We start from the raw sequence: 22,829 nt of genomic DNA, 5'->3' as shown, positions 1-22,829 counted from the left end.
GACAAAGCTAAATTGGAAGAACATCCAAAAATACATCATCAGCTGAAATTTCAGGTGCTCGAGTAAATTTTTTGATTTGTAGTGGATTTTCGAAAATCAACATGTATTTTGGTTAAAAATGGGTAGAGAAGCAAAATTTTATCAAATTAACCCAGAAAACAAAAATATTTTCAATTATGAAATTGTTGCAGAAATAATACGATTTCGAACTGGCAGAAATCAATTTTGAAAGAAAAGTTCAACTTCATTGAGTAAAATGTAGTGGAAATTTCAACTTTTAAAAATCTGCTAGAGGCTCCCGAAATCTTCAAAACGGATCAAAAACGTTTCCAATGAATTTGGAAGGTCGAAAATAGAGCTCATACTAAATTTCATCGGACTAGGTTAATTTGGAAAAATTTTGATTTTTCTCAATTTTTGGGCGAAATTTGATTTTCAAAAATTTTCCAAAACCCGAAAAATGCACTTCACTCGCGTCGTTCTACTCATGAATTTCATCACTGCTTCTGTTATTCGGTTTTTGTAAGATATCTTTTTGATTTTTAATACCCACTCAAGTCTGACCTCTTTCCAGAGCATGCTGTTTTTTTCAGCACTAACTTCAAAAATCCTATTCATCGTGCTTTCTTCAATTTCAAAGATAGGATAGGCTATTCTGTTATAGGACTTTTTCGTTTCATAATTTCGACATTTTTTCGAAAAAAATACAGATTTTTCTCTCTCCTATAAACCACCAAGAACTGCATCAATCAATAATAATATCAACTTCTTTCAATGATTATATCAAGTACCTATATGCAACTTACTCATTCTGATAGTAGGCAGGCACATATCTTGTTATTAGTTTGAAAATGTGTACTAACCTGAAACAAAAAACAAACAAAAATTATTAATCAGATAACCGCAGGTCAATCATAAACAAAATCTAACCTAATCGCAGGACATACAATACATGTTTCATAGAGAGAAAATGGGTAATTGTTTTTCCATTGGATGTGTATGGCAATGAATGTTTTTAGTAAATTAATACTTTGACCCCGCCTGACAAAATCGACCATTTCAACAAAATTTCAAAAAATGTTTTTTTTTTCAAAAATCTGATCTTTCAACCCTTAAGATTCATTTTAAACGTCATTATTTTGGACACTTTTTTTTGTCGAAATGGTCGATTTTGTCAGGCGGGGTCACAATGAAAGCGACGAAAGAGTTTTCAAAGACATTTATCGAAACACCCCCCCCCCCCAACTAGAGTTTTGAAATGCATTTCTCGAACACCCCTCCCCCTCTCGTCATCATAAAAAAACACAAGTTTTAAACAATTTCTTGTGTAGATTGATAAAAAACTGCTTACAATAAAATTATTTTCTGCATTAACGATCATAATCCATTCTGTTCAAAATTATTTAAAATGATGGGCAATTGTTTGAAACATATTTTTTACGACATTTTAACGCATTTAATTTCGAATACAAAGTAGGGAAACAACCTTGAAAATTACAAATCATCCATTTGCAAGCAAATGGCTCATTATTTCTAGTTTTAATATTCACGAATTATGAAACTCAGAAATATTATACAATACAATATAATAATCAGTCGTTCGTGAATGATTCAGATGAAAAAAATCCAACATTACAAAATGATTTTTTAGTAGAAAAAAAAACACAATAAAACATTTCAAAAAGAAGAAAAAATATTGTTTGGAAATTTTCATTTTTTTGCATTTGTTGAACACCTTATTCAATTCGGAGGGGAAGGGGTCATTATTAGTTTATCTCCAATGGAGAGAAAAAAATGCATAGACCTATTGAACTGAACAACAATGGTCAATCCTCTTGGTAAAAAATTGAGAAAAATTCCAATAGTTGAACAGCAATTAGAGAATTGGACAAAAAAAATTGAAACAGAATGCAAACGTGAATGGAAATTTTGTAAACATTCAACTATATAAGTAACTTGAATAATTCAGGACTCATTAAAAATACAAATCTTCGTTTCTTTCTCCTCTTCCTTTTGCCAAATTTCCACTGCCACCTACACCACACCTCGTGGACACCGCCCCTCATCATTCAACATCCCAATGCTTAGGTAATACATTACTAAACGTAAACACAGTCAAAAGGACTCCAATCACCACCAAAACTATAACGAAAAAGGCTAAAAGAGAACAAAAAAAACGTCATTACATACGACAATACGACGATTCGAGCATTCGACGTTGAAAAAATTCAATTAATTCAACCCCGAAAAATTCTCCCACCTGGTAAACGAAAGAACTATACAGAACGATACGAAAGCGAATCCGTATAAATGGCGAAAATAATTTGTATAAACAACGAAGATCGTCATCGATTAGTTTTTAATTATATCTCGTTATTTTGCAGAAAACGTACAAAAGTGCATTTGTGAATAAACAACGATAAAAGTCAAACGCAAAGACAAGCGAGAGACAGAGAGAAAATCACTTCACAATAACGCTAAACAACCATCAAATTACATTAACAACGCAATTAACATCTCGAGTGTAATTTTAGTTTTAAATATTCATCGAACGATGAGGGTAATGGTAAAATATTAAAAAATTCTCTCTCTCGAATAGGTAGGTACTACGATGAATCTTTCTCGTTATTGTTTTTTTTCACCCTTACTTTAGGTACGTAAACTGTGGTACTTTGATGGTAATTCCGCATAATAAATACTCTACTCTGTTCTTCTCTACTTGAGCGCCACTCATTAAAAAGTTTGTTTATGTTTGTCAAGTGTTTCTGTAAGTTTATTGTATCTAGATTTATGTGTATATTGTCGAAGATCACACACGTGCGGTTACGATAAATGTACAGGGTGTCCGACTGTCCAAGGACTGAATTATCAAAATCAAAATTTAGACAAGTTTTGAAAAGAGAACAATCACTTAATCAGTATCGATGAATGAAAATACGGATAAGGTGATAAATCTACAAAAACGAGAATGAATTACGAAACATCTCGATAAAAATAGCGAAGATAACCAGTTATGAAAGGATACACGTCTCACAAAATGATTCTGCAAAGCGGGGATCTGGATTACATTAAACGAGCGATTTTCTGTTTAATTCGGTACAAAAAATCGGGACCGAGTCATTTTGATCGTATTAAAGGGTGATTCTATTAAACGAATCTACAATAAGCGGAGCCGACTGTACATTGAAAGTGAGGTTAATTTTGGCATAACTATTGAAGAAGTTCGACAGTTCAAAATTATTTAGTAAATTCAAAAAATCTCAAGTTTTCAAAAAAAAAATGTCTAAATTGAACTTTTAGGGTTTTGAACATTATTTCTGATGTACTTAACTATTGAAGACAGAGAATGAAAGCTTTGCAATAAGTGGCCCAGCATCAAAATTGAAGATGCTTGGAGCAATGAAGTACTTACCTAACTGAAATTATCGTTCCCTTGAAAATTCGAGTTTCGAGCCATATTACTCCTTCAATTTAAACACAAAATTCGAGAAGACTGAACTTGGAGCTCATCATGTTTTCGAGGCTTCAAACAGAACAAATTTGAGATCTAAAATCAACCATTAAAATTTGAAAAATTCCAAAATAAAAACTCAGATTCCAACACTCTGAAGAGGCATAATACAAGGACCTTCAAGTATGTATCAGAAAAACTTCCAAGAAAAGTATGTATACTCTCTAAATTTGAAACAGTCAATTTCACTGCTTAGCAGTCACGACATTTTGCCTTTTTAAAGCAGTAGTTTTTTTTACTGCAAAACAGTGAATAATTACTGAATTGGTCAGTAAAAAATCATTTTGACTGACCAATTCAGTAATTTTTCACTGTTTTGCAGTAAAAAAAACTACTGCTTTAAAAAGGCAAAATATCGTGACTGCTAAGCAGTGAAATTTGACTGCTTTAAATTTAGAGAGTAGTTTTTTCCAACTCCATCTCGCTGAGCCCCTATACAACGTTGTTGAACATGGTTTTAGAGGGTGCTGAACTGGGATTTTCGATTTTTTTTAAACCTCGTTCTCCAACCCACAGAATTCTGAAATCTATTTCAGAATAACACAATTCATTTAAATATGTGATTTCTCACTTTACACGATTATTTTTCAATTTACAATTGAGGAGTTCAATGGAGAAGGGGCCTCTTTGTCAATTGTCTAATTTTTACTTCTGAATATGTACTTCGATTTGACATTTTTTTTATAGTTAATTCCACCATACCATTCACTTTGAGATTTTTAGTTTATGTAGGTATTTACAAAAATGACGTCATTTTTATGTGTACATCAAATTTTTAGATTGAGCAAATTATCAAAATTTAACAAACATAAGTTATAACAAATCATAAATCTGCACGAATTAGGAACAAGAACAATTTTACACACATTTCTTCATCTTCATCTTCATGTATGTTATGTAATACTAATAATTGTACATGTGTCACATTTTTTGAGGGATTTTTCAGTAAAGTGATCTGTGTGTTAATGCAGTATGTCAGATTCGTAAACAAATAAGATTTTTAGGTAATTGTTGACAAAAAAAAAAAGGTGCGAACTTCTTTGGAGTTTTTCTCAGAAGACAACAATTTTCAATAAATTATAGCAAGAAACAAGACTCTTCAGGAAATTTGAACGAAGGGAAGACTTTTCGCGATTTTCGGCAGAAAGTGAGACTAACTAGTAAGACAATTTGAATTTTTGATTTTTTTCAAGTTATCTGACTAGGGAACCCTCCCACATGATAATCTCCGATTTGAATGAAACTTGAAATGGTGGAAAGAGGACCTCAAAAACTTCCAAACTCCAATTTTCAGCTGCTGAAGTTGATTTTTCGATTTTTGACAAGCGTTTAAAATTTTGTGTACACACAGGTAAAGTTGTTCTGTAAATTCGAAAAATGGCCGTTTCTCCACACCACATGGACTTCAGCAGCTAAAATTTTGGCCGAAGGATCTATGCTTGATACCTAATCGACTAATACTACCGCCGGCCGGATCAGAAATTATCATCAGAAATCAAAATTTTTTGTCTATCTGGTGGTTAATAAATGCCATTGAAAAATTTGAAAAACCAGTGAATTAAGCTCATCTAATGAACTTCAGGGGCTCAAATTTTGGCCGAACAGTCTGTGTCGAATACCAAATCGACTCATACCATCATTGGCCAGATCCGGCCGTCCATTCAGAAAAAGGATTTTTTACTGTTTTTTCTCATGTTACGATTGAATTCGAAAAATGACCATTTCTCCCCAATACATGAACTTCAACAGCTGAAATTTTGGCCATAGGGTCTATGCTTGATACCTAATCGATATGTACTACCGTTGGCCAAATATGGAATTATCATCAGAAAATCGAATTTTTTCACATAACATGAGAAAGTAATAAACAAGCCATCAGCTATTCGCTGATTGCAAGAGAGTTTTTGCATTTACCTACTTTTTGTATATCTTTTGAATAAGTATTTCTTCAATAAATCTTGATGGTATGATCAATTAAATACGTATAATCTCACCTCAGACATTTACCATCAACTCGTGAATTAATTTTTCTGAATTTACCGTTTCAATTCTTGTATAGATACTTAGAAAGATGCCAGATTTTTATAAAATTGAATTCAAAATAACCTGTGGAATTTTGCTACACGAAATATCGTTAAATTTTACGATTCGATTTGTTTTTCGTTGTTGAAAAAAAAATGAAAGTAGATAACATATCTACAATTTCAGTTTTGGCTTATTACATACTTCCTCGCTGTTTTATCTTCATTTTCATATCAATATTATCTACAAAAATTTTGAATTGAAATCAGAATTTAGAAACAAATAAACGTAGCTAATTTTTTTTTGCATATTGTTTAGCATTTTAAAACCCTACTTGACGACGATGAAAAAGTGGTTACAATAGAGTTTAAAAATGCACAAAACTTCAAACGTTTTCCAAAAATCGAAAAATCAACTTCAGCAGCTGAAAATTGGGGATGGGGGGGGTTTGAGGTCCTCTTTCCATCCAGTCCAAGTTTTATTCAAGTCGGAGATTATCATGTGGGAGGGTTCCCTTGTTGGTAATCAAAATCTTGAAAGAAATAATCAATAGTTATTTTAGTAATTTTAATAAGGGATACGTTTCTAACAAGTCTGGTATTTCAAATTTTTAACAAATACCTACCTAAATCGTTAAAAATACCAATCGATAAAAATTGAGACGAGAAACGAGAGTAATTCAAGTTTTCAAGTTCCTGGACAAGTTTTCTTTCATTCGTATACCTACATCGAGACAGAAAGCTCGCTTAATTAGCTGCAGCATTCGATTAGAAAAATTTTCCCAATTACTCGAACCAACTATAACGTCGAAAGAATTGAGATAGTTTGGTAGCTACATAAAAGTTTCTCAATACTTTCAAACCCCTTCATCGAGCTAGTTTTCCTGTTGCTCGTCGTCGTAGGTATGTAATTCTATCTCGAAAATTTTACACGATCGAATCATGCGCTAATTTCCGAATTGTTTACAATTATTCGTACGAGTTTGTCGAACAAAAACGTGTTTTATCGTAACGAGAGGGCGTTAATTGAACGCAACATCGGAGCTCGAAGACTATTGTCGAATATGTTAATGTCACGTACAATTTATAAATAAACGAATAATACTCGCCGCCTTTATTGATTCGTATTCAACTAACACATACGTTAACGTAGGTACATAAACATACGATATACCAGAGAGAATCAGAGATACACGTAACAAAACAACATCTAACCACTTATCCAATACAGGCATAGGTACTTTTGCGGCCAAAAACGAACCCTACATGACATATTTTCTTCTTGTCGTCGTGTTTCACCTGCTCTAATACGCGAGTACCTACGAATTTCCCAAAACTATGTATCGCATGCGAACCGACGACGACGTCAAAATATGCGTGTGCAAACACTCCACAATACGTAGCCTACCGTTCCTACCATTCGGTCGACGACAATTGTAACACCCTTAGAATATGATATCGCGAGAACGCGCTTTTAATGTGGTAATGACCCGCGGCTGTTAAAAACACATAAACCAAATAAATTAAATTACCGTTCGTTAATGAGTCACTTCGGTCGGACGATCGTAAAAATAAAATTCAGAATAGAGAAGGGTGCGTGCAAATTCACTACGTTATTATTTTATTAGCCTCTCTCTCTCGCTCTTTCTCTCTGTACCTTTACATCCCAAGACCCGAGTCATCCAGATTAACTAACGAATTCCAGATGAAATTTAATTCGAGAAGCATCGCAACGATGAACGAGTTTCGTGAATTTGGCTTGAAAAAAAAGGCTATATAAAGAGCCAAATAACACCTTATAGTACGTTGGGTTGTATAAAGATCTCTTTTTTATTGCCTAAACTCTTCTCTCTGCGTATTGCGAGATAACAAGACGCGGAGGCGGGAAGTTAATCATTACGAAATGCGCGTACCTAGATGAAATTCTTGTTGTGATTACTTTCACGTGTGTGAGTTCGTGTTAGTAGGCTAAGCATGTAAAATGGTACATGTATCTTTTTCGAATTCATTAACCAATTCATGAAGTATCAATATTTACTAATTGATAGGTTTGGGTCTTGCAGGTCAACGTATCGTAAGCGGGCTTATTTTATAATTGTATCGATATTAGATCATGCTACGATATATCTACAATATACTGACTCAGCTTAGATAATATTAATCGACCACTTAACGCAGATAATAATTCGTTTAAAATAGTTCTGCTTTATCAATCACACGTGATTTCAGAACTGCTTAAAAAGTCGATTGGGAATTTTCGTCTAATAATCTGAAGAAAACATGAACGATGATGAGGCAATCAATATGCCACCGAAGAGAAAAGATAGCAGGATATGAAGCAAAAACTTTTAACGAGGAAAATCATCATTTAATTTGAATAAAAACCAAAAATTGTTTAAATTAACTCTCAATGATCAAAAGATTTCGGACGAATTCCCAACACATCAGTCTACTACATATGAAAATCCCCCATTTAAAAAAAGATATTAATCATCACAAAATCAAAATTCAGGGTTAGAAAGAAAAAAATGTTCAATTAATACAAATTCTGCAAATAATCTGCTTAATTAGAATAAACCCACACTTCGAAAAACAAAAACTACAATGATATCTATTTCTAAGATTTTAATGATTTCCTACTTATGAATTTTAAAATGGATAACGAGTTCTAATTGTCAGTACCAATGTAATTTTGAACACTGCGAAATAGTTGTACTTCATCGCAATATTAATGCCAAATGTGTCTGTCTCTGTAGAGAGAATGACCCAATGAACGGAAATTAGAATGCAAAGATCTTAAACAGAGATTACGTGATATGAATTAGGATGATAGATAATCATAATATATGCTTCAATTGCATACCTTTGAAGAAGAAGGCATTTGTTCAACTCAACTGGACTAATTACAGGGTGCTCACTTATTTCTGGAAATTATTTTTCCTGACTTTTTCAGGGTTTCCAGACCAATTTTTCCATTTTTCCAGACTTTTTTTTCAAAATAAAAACACCGTATTTTTAAAATTACCCCTCCTTTGCATTAAAAAAATCACGTTTTTCAATATGTTCGGTTCCAAGCCCGAACTAAACGAAATCACCCGAATGACGCGAGAGAAATTTTTTCCAAAATAAATACAATAAAACTACTACATAGAATTACTAAAAAATTACAGATGAATACTAAAAAATTTCCTGATTTTTAGAGGAAAATTGCTCAAAATTTTAAAAATTCCCTGACTTTTTCATGTTTATAAGAAGTCTAGACTTCTCAGAATTACATAATTTACCATCATCAAAAATGTGTTGGAGGAGAAAAAGTTTTGCTTGGCGGTGTTTTTGGATGTTGCGAAGGCATTTGACACAGTCTGGCACAAAGGACAGATTTACAAGTTATCAAAAATTCTTCCAGACAACCTTTGTCAATTGATTGAGTCATACTTGAATGAGAGGCGATTTAGAGTCAGCCATGAAGAGGCATTGTCACAATTTGGCGAGTTCCAGGCTGGAGTACCACAAGTTAGTGTACTCGGCCCCCTCCTATACCTGCTATATACTGAAGATCTCCCTACTGATGAAACTACCACCACAGCAACGCTTGAGACGATACTGCAGTCTTGGCTGTGAGCAGAGACCAGAGCAGTGCCAACAACATACTGCAAAAGTCACTAGAAAAAATTTACAATTGGACAAGAAAGTGGAGGATTACCCTAAATGATCAGGCGTCAAGGCACGTACTCTACAGCTCTATGAGGGTTTATCTTGCAGGCGAGTCAATACCACAGGCTGACTCAGCTAAATACCTGGGAATGCACTTGGACTCCAGATTATCATGGAAGGTCCATGTGAAAATGAAGTCCAACCAGATGAAGAAAAAGGTGCGGCAACTATATTGGCTAATTGGAAGGCACTTGGAACTGGACCTGAGCTGCAAAATCCTGGTCTACAAGCAGATTATCCGACCTATCTGGACATATGGTCTGGTGCTATGGGGCTCTGCAAAAAGGTCTAATCGACATGTGATACAGAGAAGGCAAAATGTCATACTGAGAATGATTGTGAATGCGTGCAGATTCTCATGTAATGACAATATCCATGCAGATTTGAGTATTCCCTATGTGGATGAAGTACGCGAATGTTATGAGGATGCCCATGAGAAGCGCCTACACAGCTACATCAACACCGAAGCAATCCAGCTGCTGCATCCTCATGGCCCTCGGAAGCTTTGGAGAAGCAACCCTTTGGATTATAGTTAGAACTACTTGTATTAGGGATCCGGGCAATGGGCTGTGAACCCCCCCCCCATGTAAAATTTTCTCCTAAAAACTAGTACTAATTTATGATTAATCACGTAAGATTGTGCTCTCTTTGTTGTTTGGAAAAAAAAAGAATTACATATTTTTTTTTATATATTCATCAAAATGAACTGCACCTTAATTTATACGCAGAAAACTAAAACATAATTCTCGTAATTTTTGACAATAGAAAATAAAACTTAAATTCGCCAAAAAAAAATGTAAAAAAAAACTCAAATCACAAAATACAAAGCACCTCTTTAGCCAGACATAAATTCACATCAACAATTGACATGGAGAAAAACACCAGAAAAAAGACGAAAGAATAAAAGAAAACCTCCAATACCATACAACGAGCCGAATACGGATTTTCATAGGTAATTCTCGTAGGAGATTTAAACTCGTACATACGAGTAGTACGTAATAAAGATGAAAACGAAAGGGCCTGAGTCCGTATTCACTATTCAATATACGCATATAATATCGGATATCAATCGAAATTCTAAATTAACAAACACGGAAGAATTGATTTTTCCACCACTATAACGCCAGGCTATCTAATCCACTAGGTATACGTATTGCAAAGTTAACAAAAAATCCTGGGTTTGGGTTTATTCATCGAAAACTTCTATCTGCGATTCCGAGGGTAGTGGAAACAAAAATATCTTTTTTTTTTGGATGAATGAGAAAAAATACCATAGACCGATGAATGATAAAGGCAAGTTCAATTTACTCGATACGTATGGTAAAGTTCAACTTTCGCCGTATCAAGGCCTGCAAGGCAAACCGCAACGCACACACAGATGAAATACCAACAAAAATACTACAAACAAACACCAACTGCATTTCAATTTCGGTACTCCGATGACGTCATTTTGTTTGGCATTTCATTGTGTAGCAGTTTTTTTTAAGATATCAATTGGTAACTTATTCGTTTGTAAAGTATTTAGTATTGTATAATTTTAACCGTGGTCGTCGATATGCTTCATCATACCAATTAAAAACGATGATAGTGACTAATGTCCCAGCACATTGTTACTTATCTAGAAAGATATTCGGCGAAAAGAACCAGTCAAGTAGAGTCGTATAATCGAAAACGTGACACTTCCGCGGTTCTACTTTTTTTTCCCCCAACTTCTTCTTTGTACCCAATTTATGTACTGTATAAGGGAATTCTAGTATTCTAACAAGGTATTTTCAGTACATGAATCATACTACTCGTACATCACATTAGGACGAAAACATTCGTCAAAACAACATTTCAAATTACGATAATATAATGTACATATAACTCGTAATGTACTCGCTATACATATTGAAAACTTACCATGTAAACGTACGCTTATCGATAATCTCTAGTTTTGATAGAGTGCTTTATCTTGAGGAAAATATCCGTAAATTATTTTCATGTAGGAAGAAAATTCATTTAGAAGGAGAATAACTTCGATTAAAAAGTACTTTCAAGTATTATAAATAAACAAAGTGTTCGCCTAATTTTTAATCGTGCTTGAAAAAACGTCTGAATTTCTCTATTTTTACCTAAGACAGAACTTTGGGTCTAACTTCATTTCCAATGCAGACAATTTATCAACAGAAAATTCAAAGAGGCTCACTGTTTACCTGGTTCTGATAGAATTTTAACATCGGTTAAATTTTTCCAAAGGGATAAGAAATTCCATTAAATCCGCAGCGAAGAGTGCTTTAGATTTGCACCTCTAACACTATCATACCACGATGACGACTTTACCACCCCCCCCCCCCCCCAATGGCACAGACAAATATTTCTCTCTCTTATGAAAAAAATTTGAAAGCTCGATTAAATTTTGAATTTTTAGACAATGTAACCAGAAGGGTGAGGAGGCTGGAAAGTTTGAAAAGTATAAAAACGTGATAACAATTCAAATCCCGTCCCTCCAATTCAACATTCACTTCTGCTATTTTCTCATATATAATAAAAACTGTATCAAAAACAACAACCCATCGTAAATTATAAAATAATCAACGCTTGAAATCGTTCATTTTTTACCCCACGAGACCATATGTGGTAATTTTAACCTTCATCTTCTTCTCGGGTTTGCAGATGTTTTAAAACACTACGTACGTACTTAAATTTTCCAAAACGACATCACTTCCAAGGATGTTAAAAAATATTATTTTAAATTCCAACTACAACTTTCCATTCTAAGGCGTTCCCAAATCCTCCATGGAATTTATCAAAACACAAAATCAGGGATGAACCGAAAAAAATTCGCATCACTTAAGTATATAATTTGCCTGAAAAATCCACTAAAAAATCAACATACCTACTCGCAATAATAAGTATTTATTTAAACCCCAATTTTCTGGCATGAAAATGAAATGAATATATTTTTCAAGCTGAAAAAAGGAGGAGTGAAGAGGAGGAGGTAAAAGCTGCTTTCCATGTCTAAGGTTGAACTTGAACCTAACATGAAATTGAAAAATGTTAACATTTGTCTTGACAGGATTTCTATGGCAGTTTAGGTGAAAAACAGGATTGCATGACAATTTTAGCAAAAAGACTGAACTTTTTCGGTTATTTTGAGAAAAACACTGAACCAAGACTTTTGACTGGCAGTTCAGGGAAAATTATAAGAAAAAATCTAGGTATGGGCGGATGAAAAGCTAGCCGAAAAGCTGAACAGATTTTCACACTAAGCCAAAATCTAAAAGTTTGCAAGTTTCATTTTTTTGGGCTTTTTTCAAAGGCTTTTTTGCAGAATTGAATTCTCTAAATTCAGAAAAAACAAAAAAATGAAAAAAATTTCATTCAATTTTATTTTAATGCGATTTAGTGAAATGAAAAAAAAAGGAAAATAATTCAAGCAATGAATATCCTCCACTATCACTAATAATGAAATCAATGTACCTGATCTAATTTTTAATTCCCTTTTTTTGTAAATTGATGACGTATCAGCTAAAAGTTTAAAGTCAAAAGTTTAAAGCTAAAAGCTTAATGAAATATAGCTGAAAGCTGTTAGATTGAAAATATAAGGGAAAGCCATTGGAAGCCGAAAGTTTGGCTAAAGCAAGCCTTAAAAATCGAGATAGCCGAAATCTAAACCTAAAAGTTTCAATTTTGAAATTTCCATCTGAAAGCCAAAAGCTGAAGTTTGCTTCTTGAATAATTCAGCAAATAAGTAGGAATTTTTTGGAAATTTTGTCAAAAATTAAAACTTTTTGCCACAAAATAGGAATCTTTGACCATTTTGACCAAAAAAAGGACTTTTTTCGGGAATAGAGAAGGAAAAATAGGATTTTTGTAGCATTTTTATCAGAAAACAATATTATTTTTTTTTGCAAAAAAACAGAATTTTCATTTCGGAATTTCAGAAACAAAGCGAATAAAGCAGGACAAAAATTGTCAACAATGATACTTTTCGAAAGTTGTATGTATGATATTTTTTTAGCAAACCACAAATTTTTCAAAAAATTCATCAAATTTCAATTTTTTTGAAATATGTAGTTATTGTAGTTAACACTTTTAAACTCAATACGCTGATGTAATGTTGCCAAACACCACCTTCCCGGCACTGATAACGCCAGTCGATCCACTGTGCTTCAATACAATAATTATGAATACTTGTAAAAAAGTGAAAACTGTCAAAAATGGACTTGGTCCCTAATTACCTACATGTACATATTTCCCAAAATAAAATTCTATTAGGAAACGAAGATCAATCTAAAAATCAGTTCATTTTGAAGTCACTGTCATTGTAAAACGTTACATCGCTTGTTTCTTGCTCCTCTCCTCCCCTCCCTACCCCTCCCCCCAAAATTGTAAGAGATCACATACTCTGGTGCCGCAGAAAGGGAGAGATTTTTGCCCCCTCATCCCCCCAAAAAACGTGTTATCAAGAAGATGGAACAAACACAGTATCATTTTTAAAAATCTGAAAATTGGACGTGCAATTATTTACCTATCTAAATTTTCAGAAATCGAATTTTCAATCATGGATACTGACATTACATTTCAATGCGAATAGAAAGATGCTTTTATTTATACAAAATATTCCATCTCTAAATTTGAAGGAGTAATGAACAAATAAAACATCAAGAACTCAGAAAAAATTCCAATAACTTTGCCTCCAGCTCCATGAATTTCCAAAGAAAGAGATCTCACATGATAATTTTTTGACTCGTATCAGTTTTTCAAGAAGTTAGCTTGGAATTCACCTTCAACGTCAAAAGTCAATAAAATTCAAACAGTCAAAAATTGGGGCACCTGTTTCTTCAATTTAAAGATTAGGCAAGTTTTAGGAAAAACCAATTATACGAAATACGAGATGCACTTGACCCCTTCCAATACTACGTTTAGGCAAAATTTCGCACGTGTAAGCAGGTGGTGAGGGGACACTCCTGAACATTTCTTTGTTGATTGAAAAAAAAATCAAAAATCTATTCTATACTGGAGGAATTTTGGAAAAACATTCATTTATTTGAAAAAAAAGTTCAAGACCACACCGTTCATGGCTGAAAAAAAACACTTTTCCAAGATAGAAATGCAACTGTACTTACGATTAGAAATGAACATCATAAAGTTGAAAAGTTGCATACAAGATAAGATAACAACAAGAACTTTCTAAAGTATAGTGGTTGACATAGAAAAAACGCTAAAAATATAAGCAAAACAGCTATACTAATTTTAGTTATTTCAACATTATTTAGGTACGCCGAACGAGAAAATTATCAGTTGAAAGGAAATTTCGATTTCAAAAATATGAAAATATGTAGCCTAAAATGATCCTACCTACTATTCGTTAATCATTTCGGACTTCGACGAAGCTTTTCGCAATTCTCAAGTAATCAAACTTCAGCACACAGGTGTACATCAAGCAAGAAAACAAGATTCGATAGTCGAAACCTAACTCATACCTACAGGGTGCCCAGAAATATCGTGAACCCCAAACAAAGTTTTCTGCTAAATATTTCGGTAGGTCACAGTGAATGATAATAATGATAGCACATGATTGGTTGTTAGACTGAGATGATAACATTCCACCAATCATATGCATCTATTTCACGTTGTCAACCTATATTTTTCAATAAAAAACATTCTTCGGGGTTCACGATATTTCTGGGCACCCTGTATGTGATTCAATTTTTAATTCAATTAAAACGAATTCGTGGCTCAATCCTACCACCATCAAACATCATTTTCATAAATTTTGGACCAATTTCTCACACAACTAGTCAGTTGACATACTTGACATACTGAAACAAACACACAACACCTACCTCTAATTACCTTACACATTCGCGTAATAAAAACACCCACTCGCTTACAAAAAATCATTCACACCTCGAACCAAATTAAAAAACAACAAATCAGAACGTCGTAAATGCGTGAAACACGCGAACATCAATCAAAGTACCAACAAACCTACCTAGCACATGAAAGTCAAGTCGACATCATTACCTATCCGACGCTATTCTAGCAAAAATATCGCTATTTCCTGCAACGATAGTAGGTTTTTAAAAGAATTAGAAATTCAATACCAACAACCGAATACCCAGTTTAGAAGAATTCTATTCATCAAACGTTTAGAATACCTACTTTTCAAATCTCACGTATATAATGTATAAAATAAGACGAAAGCCGGCGTCGAGATTCTTGGTATTGTGATTGTGACTGTGAGACGACGAACAAAAAAAAAAGCAAGCACGCGAAAACGTGAAACACTTTTTTGGAATTCGATTCTTCGGTGCTCGAATGAGGAACGTCAATAGCCGGAGTCAGATAAGATAATATAAAATGGAAATTCTAAACTTGAAAATTTCAAATTATTCCTATACGATCGAAATGAATTCATAATAAACTGGCTTGTACAGAAATCTATTAGTCGTTATTTCGAATTCGGGAAATTATTACACGATGAATAAATTCGAATGGAATGAGGATAAAAACACGTGTAATCGTGTCATCTTCCATCATCCGCCATGTACACAGAAGGCATAATAGAAATAAAAATTCTTATTATACCCGAGCTAAGTTAAGCGTGAAATAATACGCAGGCAAAATCGTGTATAATACGGGTTAGCATAATAATAGACGAGTAAATAGATCAAGTGCAATGTACATGAAAATCATCCCTTTCGTACTCGACGTTCGACGATAATCTTCGTCGTAACACCACCGGAAAGCTGTCATTTACAAATTCAAACACTCGAAATCTCAAACCAAACACTTGATTTTTTTTTTTTAATCTCCATTCGACGGATAATAATAATATTCAAATTACCTGTATAAAGTATCAGACAATAAATTCCAAGAATACTCCTCATTTTTGAATCCATTCGATGAACAAACACACACTTGAAATGTACGACGTAGAAAAACGCGCCAAAGTTTTGGTTTGAGAAAAAAAACACCACAGTAATAGGAACACTATTTTCGAAACACTACTCGACGAATAAAACAATTAAAATTAATAATAAAAAAAAATTACAATAAGAAAAAAATTGGCACCACGTTGACGAAAATTCTCATCAGAAAACGATCACAAACGCCGGCTATACGAGTACGTAAAACACGAACCAAAGCTACATGCAGCTTTTTCTGTCACACTAAGCTTCCACTTGATGGAAATAACAAAACGAAGAACGAGAGGCCGCGAACTGTAATAAAGCGACAACGATGACTTCAGACTTGTTGGATAACTCCCCCCACCTCTGCTTCATAATACCTCACCCACAAAACCACATTGTGTGTGTTTGTTCGAGTGTTTTCGGTACCGGTCGTTAGGTTACGGTGCCGATGCCGGCTTCTCTACGAGCTACCCACACAATAACACCGATGCATACGAATTCTCTATGCTCTTTTTGAAAAAAAAATAAAAACTAATGTTAAAGTTAGGTGGATGTGATGTGCGTGAATACATATTACTGGGCCTTCTACTACCTGTGTGTGTATTTACCTGTATCTAATTAACAACGAGAACGAGATCCTGGTAGACAAGTGTACCTACCGGTGATAATACACAGAAGAGTGTTCTCATGCTGAACGAGTAAACGTTCATCGATTGTTGTTATAGGTTTAAAATTTTCGATGTTATTGGGTATATTAATTGGATTATTAATGAAATTTACTTCGAATTCGATTCGAAAATTCATCTCAATACTTGAACAACGAAGAATGATGATTTTATTATTCTTTTGAGACGTTAGTACCCATCGTTTTTAATTTCCCAAGAAAAAGTATATAGATACGAAAAACCTACGGCAAGTTTACAAAAAATTCATTTTTACGAAGAATTTAATGAAGAAGTATCTAATATATAAATTAATTTCAACATAAAATAAGACAAACTGTTTCGTGTTATATGAAAAACGTAATTAAAATGTATTTAAAAAACGCTATTTTTATGCCTTTGTTTTTCAGTTTGAAATTCTCATTTCCGTAGATTAGCTGTTTTCCCCAATTGAACTTTTTTTTTTCAGCTATCCCAACACGAAGGGAGTATCTTATTCCCCATTACGTGTTGAAAGAATCTACTTGATGTAATTAATTTCTGTATTATTTTATTTTCAAGTATTAAAAGAAACAAAGAACACTAAAATGAAATAAAATTAGAAATGTTCCAATTCTAAAAAATGATTAAGTAATATACATATATAAAATAAACGGGTAGAATAATTACATAGATACTCGATATAGGTAGGCACGCATATTTATTTTTATATAACAACCGAATAAACACCGAGGCTGAAAATAAAAATAAAAGCAAAAGCAGGTGTTGAAAACTCAAAAGTGATTATGATCGAAAGATGATTCGTCTCTCGCGATCATAATCATGAAAAATAACTTCCACGAGAGCCCGCATCATGTCAAGTTGAACATCTCGTCTAGACTGATAAATCGTCATCGTCGAAAATCGACATTGATGGTGTTACCGGGTTGACAAGATGTCAACAGTTTTATTTGACGAAAAAATATCAACGAACGTTAACGTCATTAGGTGATTTAATTATTTATTTCTTGACGAGTAAAGTGGTATAATTTTATTAACTCGGATGTTAGAATCAAACGAGCAAGAAGAAGCGAAGTGTTTTTAGCGACGATGATAAGAATTTGAAAATAATGTTGGAAACTGAAATCTTGAAATTATTCCTGTGTTTATCTAATTTATTAAGATTACTTACACCTAAAAGAATAGTTTAGTGATTTTATTTTTTATTTTTTAAAAACATCAACACAGAGTGAGTTAGACTTACGTAGCTTAGCTACACAGAATCAACTGCACTCATTTTTCTTATCGCCACAATTTTCCAATAAAATTAAATGATTCTCTAGATACATGGACGTTGAAAATTGCTCCAACTCAACTTCAACAATATAGGTAGTATAGGTACATAATGAGGGAGAAAGGGTTAGAATTATTATACGAGTAGGATTTCCTTAACTCGAGGAAAAGAATAGGTAGCAAAAGATCTGGAAACCTACAGGTAACTTTTTTTTTTTGAATGAGTCTTCTTCCTCACTCACATCAGATAATTTCATTTATTTTAAAGAAAAGTACGAGTACCCTACATCTACATACGTATACTTAAATACACATTTTGAAACAAAACTGACACACTTAGTATGAACATCATTAATTCAAAGGCACCGAACAGGATACACCTGTTGTTCCAATTTCGCCTTTAGAAATTTTCTGTTCGAGTGTTTGTTGAAAGAACATACAAAGATATGTAGTGCAAACATTCTTCAACTAAGACATCTCTTCATTGATAAGAATTTCCATTGGGACATCGTTGAATTTAATCACTCGACATGTAAAGTGAAAAAAAAAAGATTTTACTCGCAGAAAACAAACTTGATGCGACAAAACATGAAATGGCACACATAATAATTGTAGTATGTAATTATGATCAGATGATGGAATCATAATACATCGCTCAGAGGACCAGATTTATTTAAATAATAATTATACTTATGGGAAAGGGGATCCCCGTTAAACAAACAGATGCAGCGGAAATAATTTCAATTTCCTTCACAATCACAAGAACTTAAACATCTTTGTAACTAATTCAATAATTCTAAATGAAAAAACCCATAAAGGTGGTTATTTAAAAAAAAAAAAAAAAAAAAAAGGCATAATTTGGGGTTTTTAAAACGTATTTAAATATTTATTGTTTTTTTTTCTTCATAAATTTCCAGTGTTGTACCTCCTCTGTTTTCTTCAACAAAAAATTGATCCTTTTTATGGGGGGGGGGGGATTACATAGACCAAAGATACCTTTAATTCAAAAAGATACATTTTTTTATTCTTTTTTAATAGGCAGAGGAAAAGCTCAACATTTTTAAAGAATTCAAAAAAACGTCTTAGGACAATTTCTCGACTTTTTATGATTTTTAAGCAGATTTTCAAACTATTTTATTAGCTCTACCTACTTCCACAACTAAAATTTAAATTCATAGCGTTCTCGAACAATAAAAACTTCAAGTCCCCCCCCCCAAACAAAAGCAAAAAATGAAAAATAAAGAAAACTGGATTCTTTTAAAACCAAAAAATTGGTTCATTAAAATGTAAATACCTACTCATTTTATTTTTTTAAAAAAAATTTTATAATAAAAATACCTAATCTATTACAAAAAATCAATGTTCAAATTTCGGATTTGTAATTCAGATAATATTTTGTATATGTACTTCTAAAATCAGTGGCATATCTACATAAGAGCTTTTCAGGTTCTACTTACCCTCCCCCCTCCTGCCATTTCTGGTAGAATAGTGAACTAGAACATACATACAAACAAGCTCGATTTTTTCGGTTTTCGAATCAATATTTTCGAAAAATTTTCTCTTTTGCAGCAATTTTACCTTCATTGCAATAAAATAATTGCATAATATGAAGAATTTTCAAAAAATTGTCTCGAATGTCGATTTTTGATGTCTAAAAATCTAATTTTCCGCCCTCCTTGATAAAATCCTATAGCCCACCTAAATTACAAATAAAAATATCAACTTCTCTATTTTCTCATTTTGGATAACCCATCTGTCTGAAATCACATATTTGAAAATTTTCGTGGAGACGAGAGACCCATGTTCTACAAGTTATTTCCTTTCATTTTTTTTTTCTAAGGACCATTATAGTTTTTCTTAAAAATCAACCAAGAATTTTTCGAAAAAAAGTACCTAAACCAAAATTTGAGGAGTACAAAATTCTTCACCAATGAAATGCAATTCATTTTTTTCAACGAAGCTTTGCTTCTGAAATATTTCGAGATTAAGTTGAAAAGCTGAACTCGAATTAATAGGTAGTTTTTTAATGGAGAATTTGTTTTTGATTTTTGAGAAAAACTAAAACTCTTATAAAAAAATGTTATGCGCATTTTTGAGACCTTTATTCAAGATATTGCAAGCAACATTACAAAGCTCGATTTTTTTAGAACAATTTTTTAATGGATAGAGCCTCACATATAAGCTACCTTACATAAATTTAAAAATTATGAGCCTCTATGCGCCTAAATTTGTGCAACTAGGAAGAAACCCATCCTTACTTCTCTTCCAAGTTCCATGCATCACCATTAAAGCTAAACCATACGATGACAAGCACTTAAAAAATTCCCTTGAGAACTCAAGTGTAACTCAAGTATTCCTCAACGAATCTCTTCGGTAATTTTTCCAATTACTGTATGGAAATTTTACACTTTTGAGACACAAAATCAATACTGTATGAATGTCTCGAGAATCCAATTAAGTGTTTAATTAAGACAAAAATTCACTCCAAAGATTCAATATTAGCTGAGAAATTTGCTGTAAAATCCACTTTAATAGAATAAGTAGCTATATAGTTCATGTAAGCCATTTGTTACTGACTATAAAAATGAACTTGTATTGTTTCCACAATTGATACAAAGAGTACCTAGTTGCTTTCTCATTTATAATCAAGATAATGCCTATAATGACTGAAATCCTTCAGAATATTTGCTTTCTCATTTATAATCAAGATAATGCCTTTTATGACTGAAATCTTTCAGAATATTTTTACAAATATGAAATATTTCATTTTTTTAATATCCAATAAATAAGTTTTAAAAAAAATGATATAGGTATTCAATATTAAAAGAACAAAATGAAAAAACTTTTTCAAAAAATACCTATAATTTTATACCAGAGTTGACCATTTAATAAAAATCTTACGAATAAGGTATTAAGCTCAATACGGACATATTTTCACGAGTATGTTTGCGGAACTTTATTTGAAAAGCACTCGAGACCATGATGAAATTTTCATTCTTTCTTAATATTGTCATAAGAAGTTTGCGAATCGGGTGATAAAAATAGATTACGAAATGATATCGGTAGATAAAGTAAATCAAGTCGAGCTAAGTCAAATTTCCACCAACAAAAATTTTATAATAACGATGAAAATTAAGGTCATTTTTAAACGCTAAATTAAAACATAAATCGGATATCAGGCTTTCTTCCCCGAGTTTATTTTTGTTTTACCCGCAGAGAACCTACATAAGTATCGAGTTTCGTATTTTCTTTCTTTATTAATTAAGAAAAAGGGTCGATATAAAAGATACGAAGAGAACATATTTTAATGATGTAGCCTACTACTATAGATTAATACTCTAGAATCGCGAGGCTATGTGAGGCTAAAAATTGAATCCGTATGATTAAAATCTACAGGAACAAAAGTGCCAATTTGTCATACACTTGATGCATTAAATCAAAGTAAAAATTTTGCAATGGTAATTTCATGACTTGAATTTTCAAGACTGCATAAAAGTGAATAAGATTATCGAGCTCAACGAGAGCAATCGTGTTTTTTGTAGGACGAATGGATGACATCTGTGGAGGATTTCTCAAAGAGAGATATTATCTTCGAAATGTTTATCAGCTCAACTTTACGCTTATACTATAAATTATTCTCAAGGTAACTGAAAGCTATAGTATTTCTATAGTACATCGTTTTCCTATCGTGATCAGCATCTAGCTGGACAATGGAACACCGAAGAGCAACTGTTTCCACTACCCATCCAAACTATCTGCTACCTTCCTTCTTTGTTTGCGTGGAACTGGAATATAAAAGACAGGTGCACTAATTTTAGGTATAGCGACCGTTTAGGTGCATATTCAAAGAAATACTACGCTATTCAAGTAGTCTGTAAATTGAAGAGCTCTTTTCCTCTCTACCTTTCCTGGCCTCTCTTGCACTTATACACTGCCTATAAGAACGGGTACATATAAGACGTTGGCTTTTGTATGTTTCTTAAATAAAAGAATCACTATTGTAATCCTTAAGCTTTACCAATTAGCTGCACGAAAAAGTGGCGTTAAATTTTACGCATTTTTATATCGTAATTTGGATATTTTTATGTCTTATTAAACGATAACAGACGTAGATAAAACGGGCGCGTACGATTTAAATGCAATTTATCGGATGCATTTCGAAGCACCCTACTTAATAATTTATATGTTCCATAAATCAAACAAGTTTAGTTTTGATGTTCATACTCGGCTGAATAATGTATTATTATGTACCGACCGAAGCGTAAATTTTAAATATATCTAGGGGAGTGTCGACGTTTAAAATATCGCACCGTAAGATGCAAAATTCGCTACTTTTTTTTCCTCCAATAACCTAAAAAAAAGCACGAAAACGCGATTTTCCCTTAATAAGTAACAACAACAACAACAACAAAACTCAACCACGCACGCAGATTTTTATTACTTGCAAAATGCAGCCGAGCAAACGCGAGTAAAACTTATCTAAATAAAAATCATCCTCGCGAAGGCGTTTTGGCATTTAATCAGTCATAGGACTGTCGGTCGATTGGATATCGACGAATTGTTTATATCGTATTCGATCTCCCTCCAGCAGTGGCAACTGGAAACGACAGTTTGTCCCCTTGCAATAATAAATAGTATCGAGAGATGTCATTTCTGATAAAGGCAAGGATGCATAAACCTTAGGGTTGTGTGGCTTTGGCTCGTGGACTGCACAAAATCTTGTTTCATATTGAAAGGATTCCGAGCA

At 33.0% G+C, this 22,829-nt stretch overlaps 1 protein-coding gene across 4 annotated transcripts in view; it reads right to left on the bottom strand.

Annotated features, from left to right (window-relative positions):
* Positions 1-16,478, bottom strand: part of LOC135841570 (fasciclin-2-like) — a 194,385-nt gene extending 177,907 nt beyond the window's left edge. For 2 of the 4 annotated variants that reach the window (XM_065358579.1, XM_065358582.1), the window contains exon 1: positions 16,082-16,478. In XM_065358579.1, the coding sequence (XP_065214651.1) occupies positions 16,082-16,136 (55 nt within the window). In that variant the 5' untranslated portion in view covers positions 16,137-16,478. The remainder of the gene's footprint in view (positions 1-16,081) is intronic. The other 2 variants (XM_065358581.1, XM_065358580.1) reach the window with 1 other exon arrangement.
* Between the last annotated feature and the right edge of the window lie 6,351 nt (positions 16,479-22,829).

Source organism: Planococcus citri, chromosome 3 (genome assembly GCF_950023065.1).
Source record: "Planococcus citri chromosome 3, ihPlaCitr1.1, whole genome shotgun sequence".
Taxonomy (NCBI): domain Eukaryota; kingdom Metazoa; phylum Arthropoda; class Insecta; order Hemiptera; family Pseudococcidae; genus Planococcus; species Planococcus citri.
Note: the sequence above shows the minus strand (reverse complement) of the source record. Positions and strands in the feature narration are given on the sequence as shown.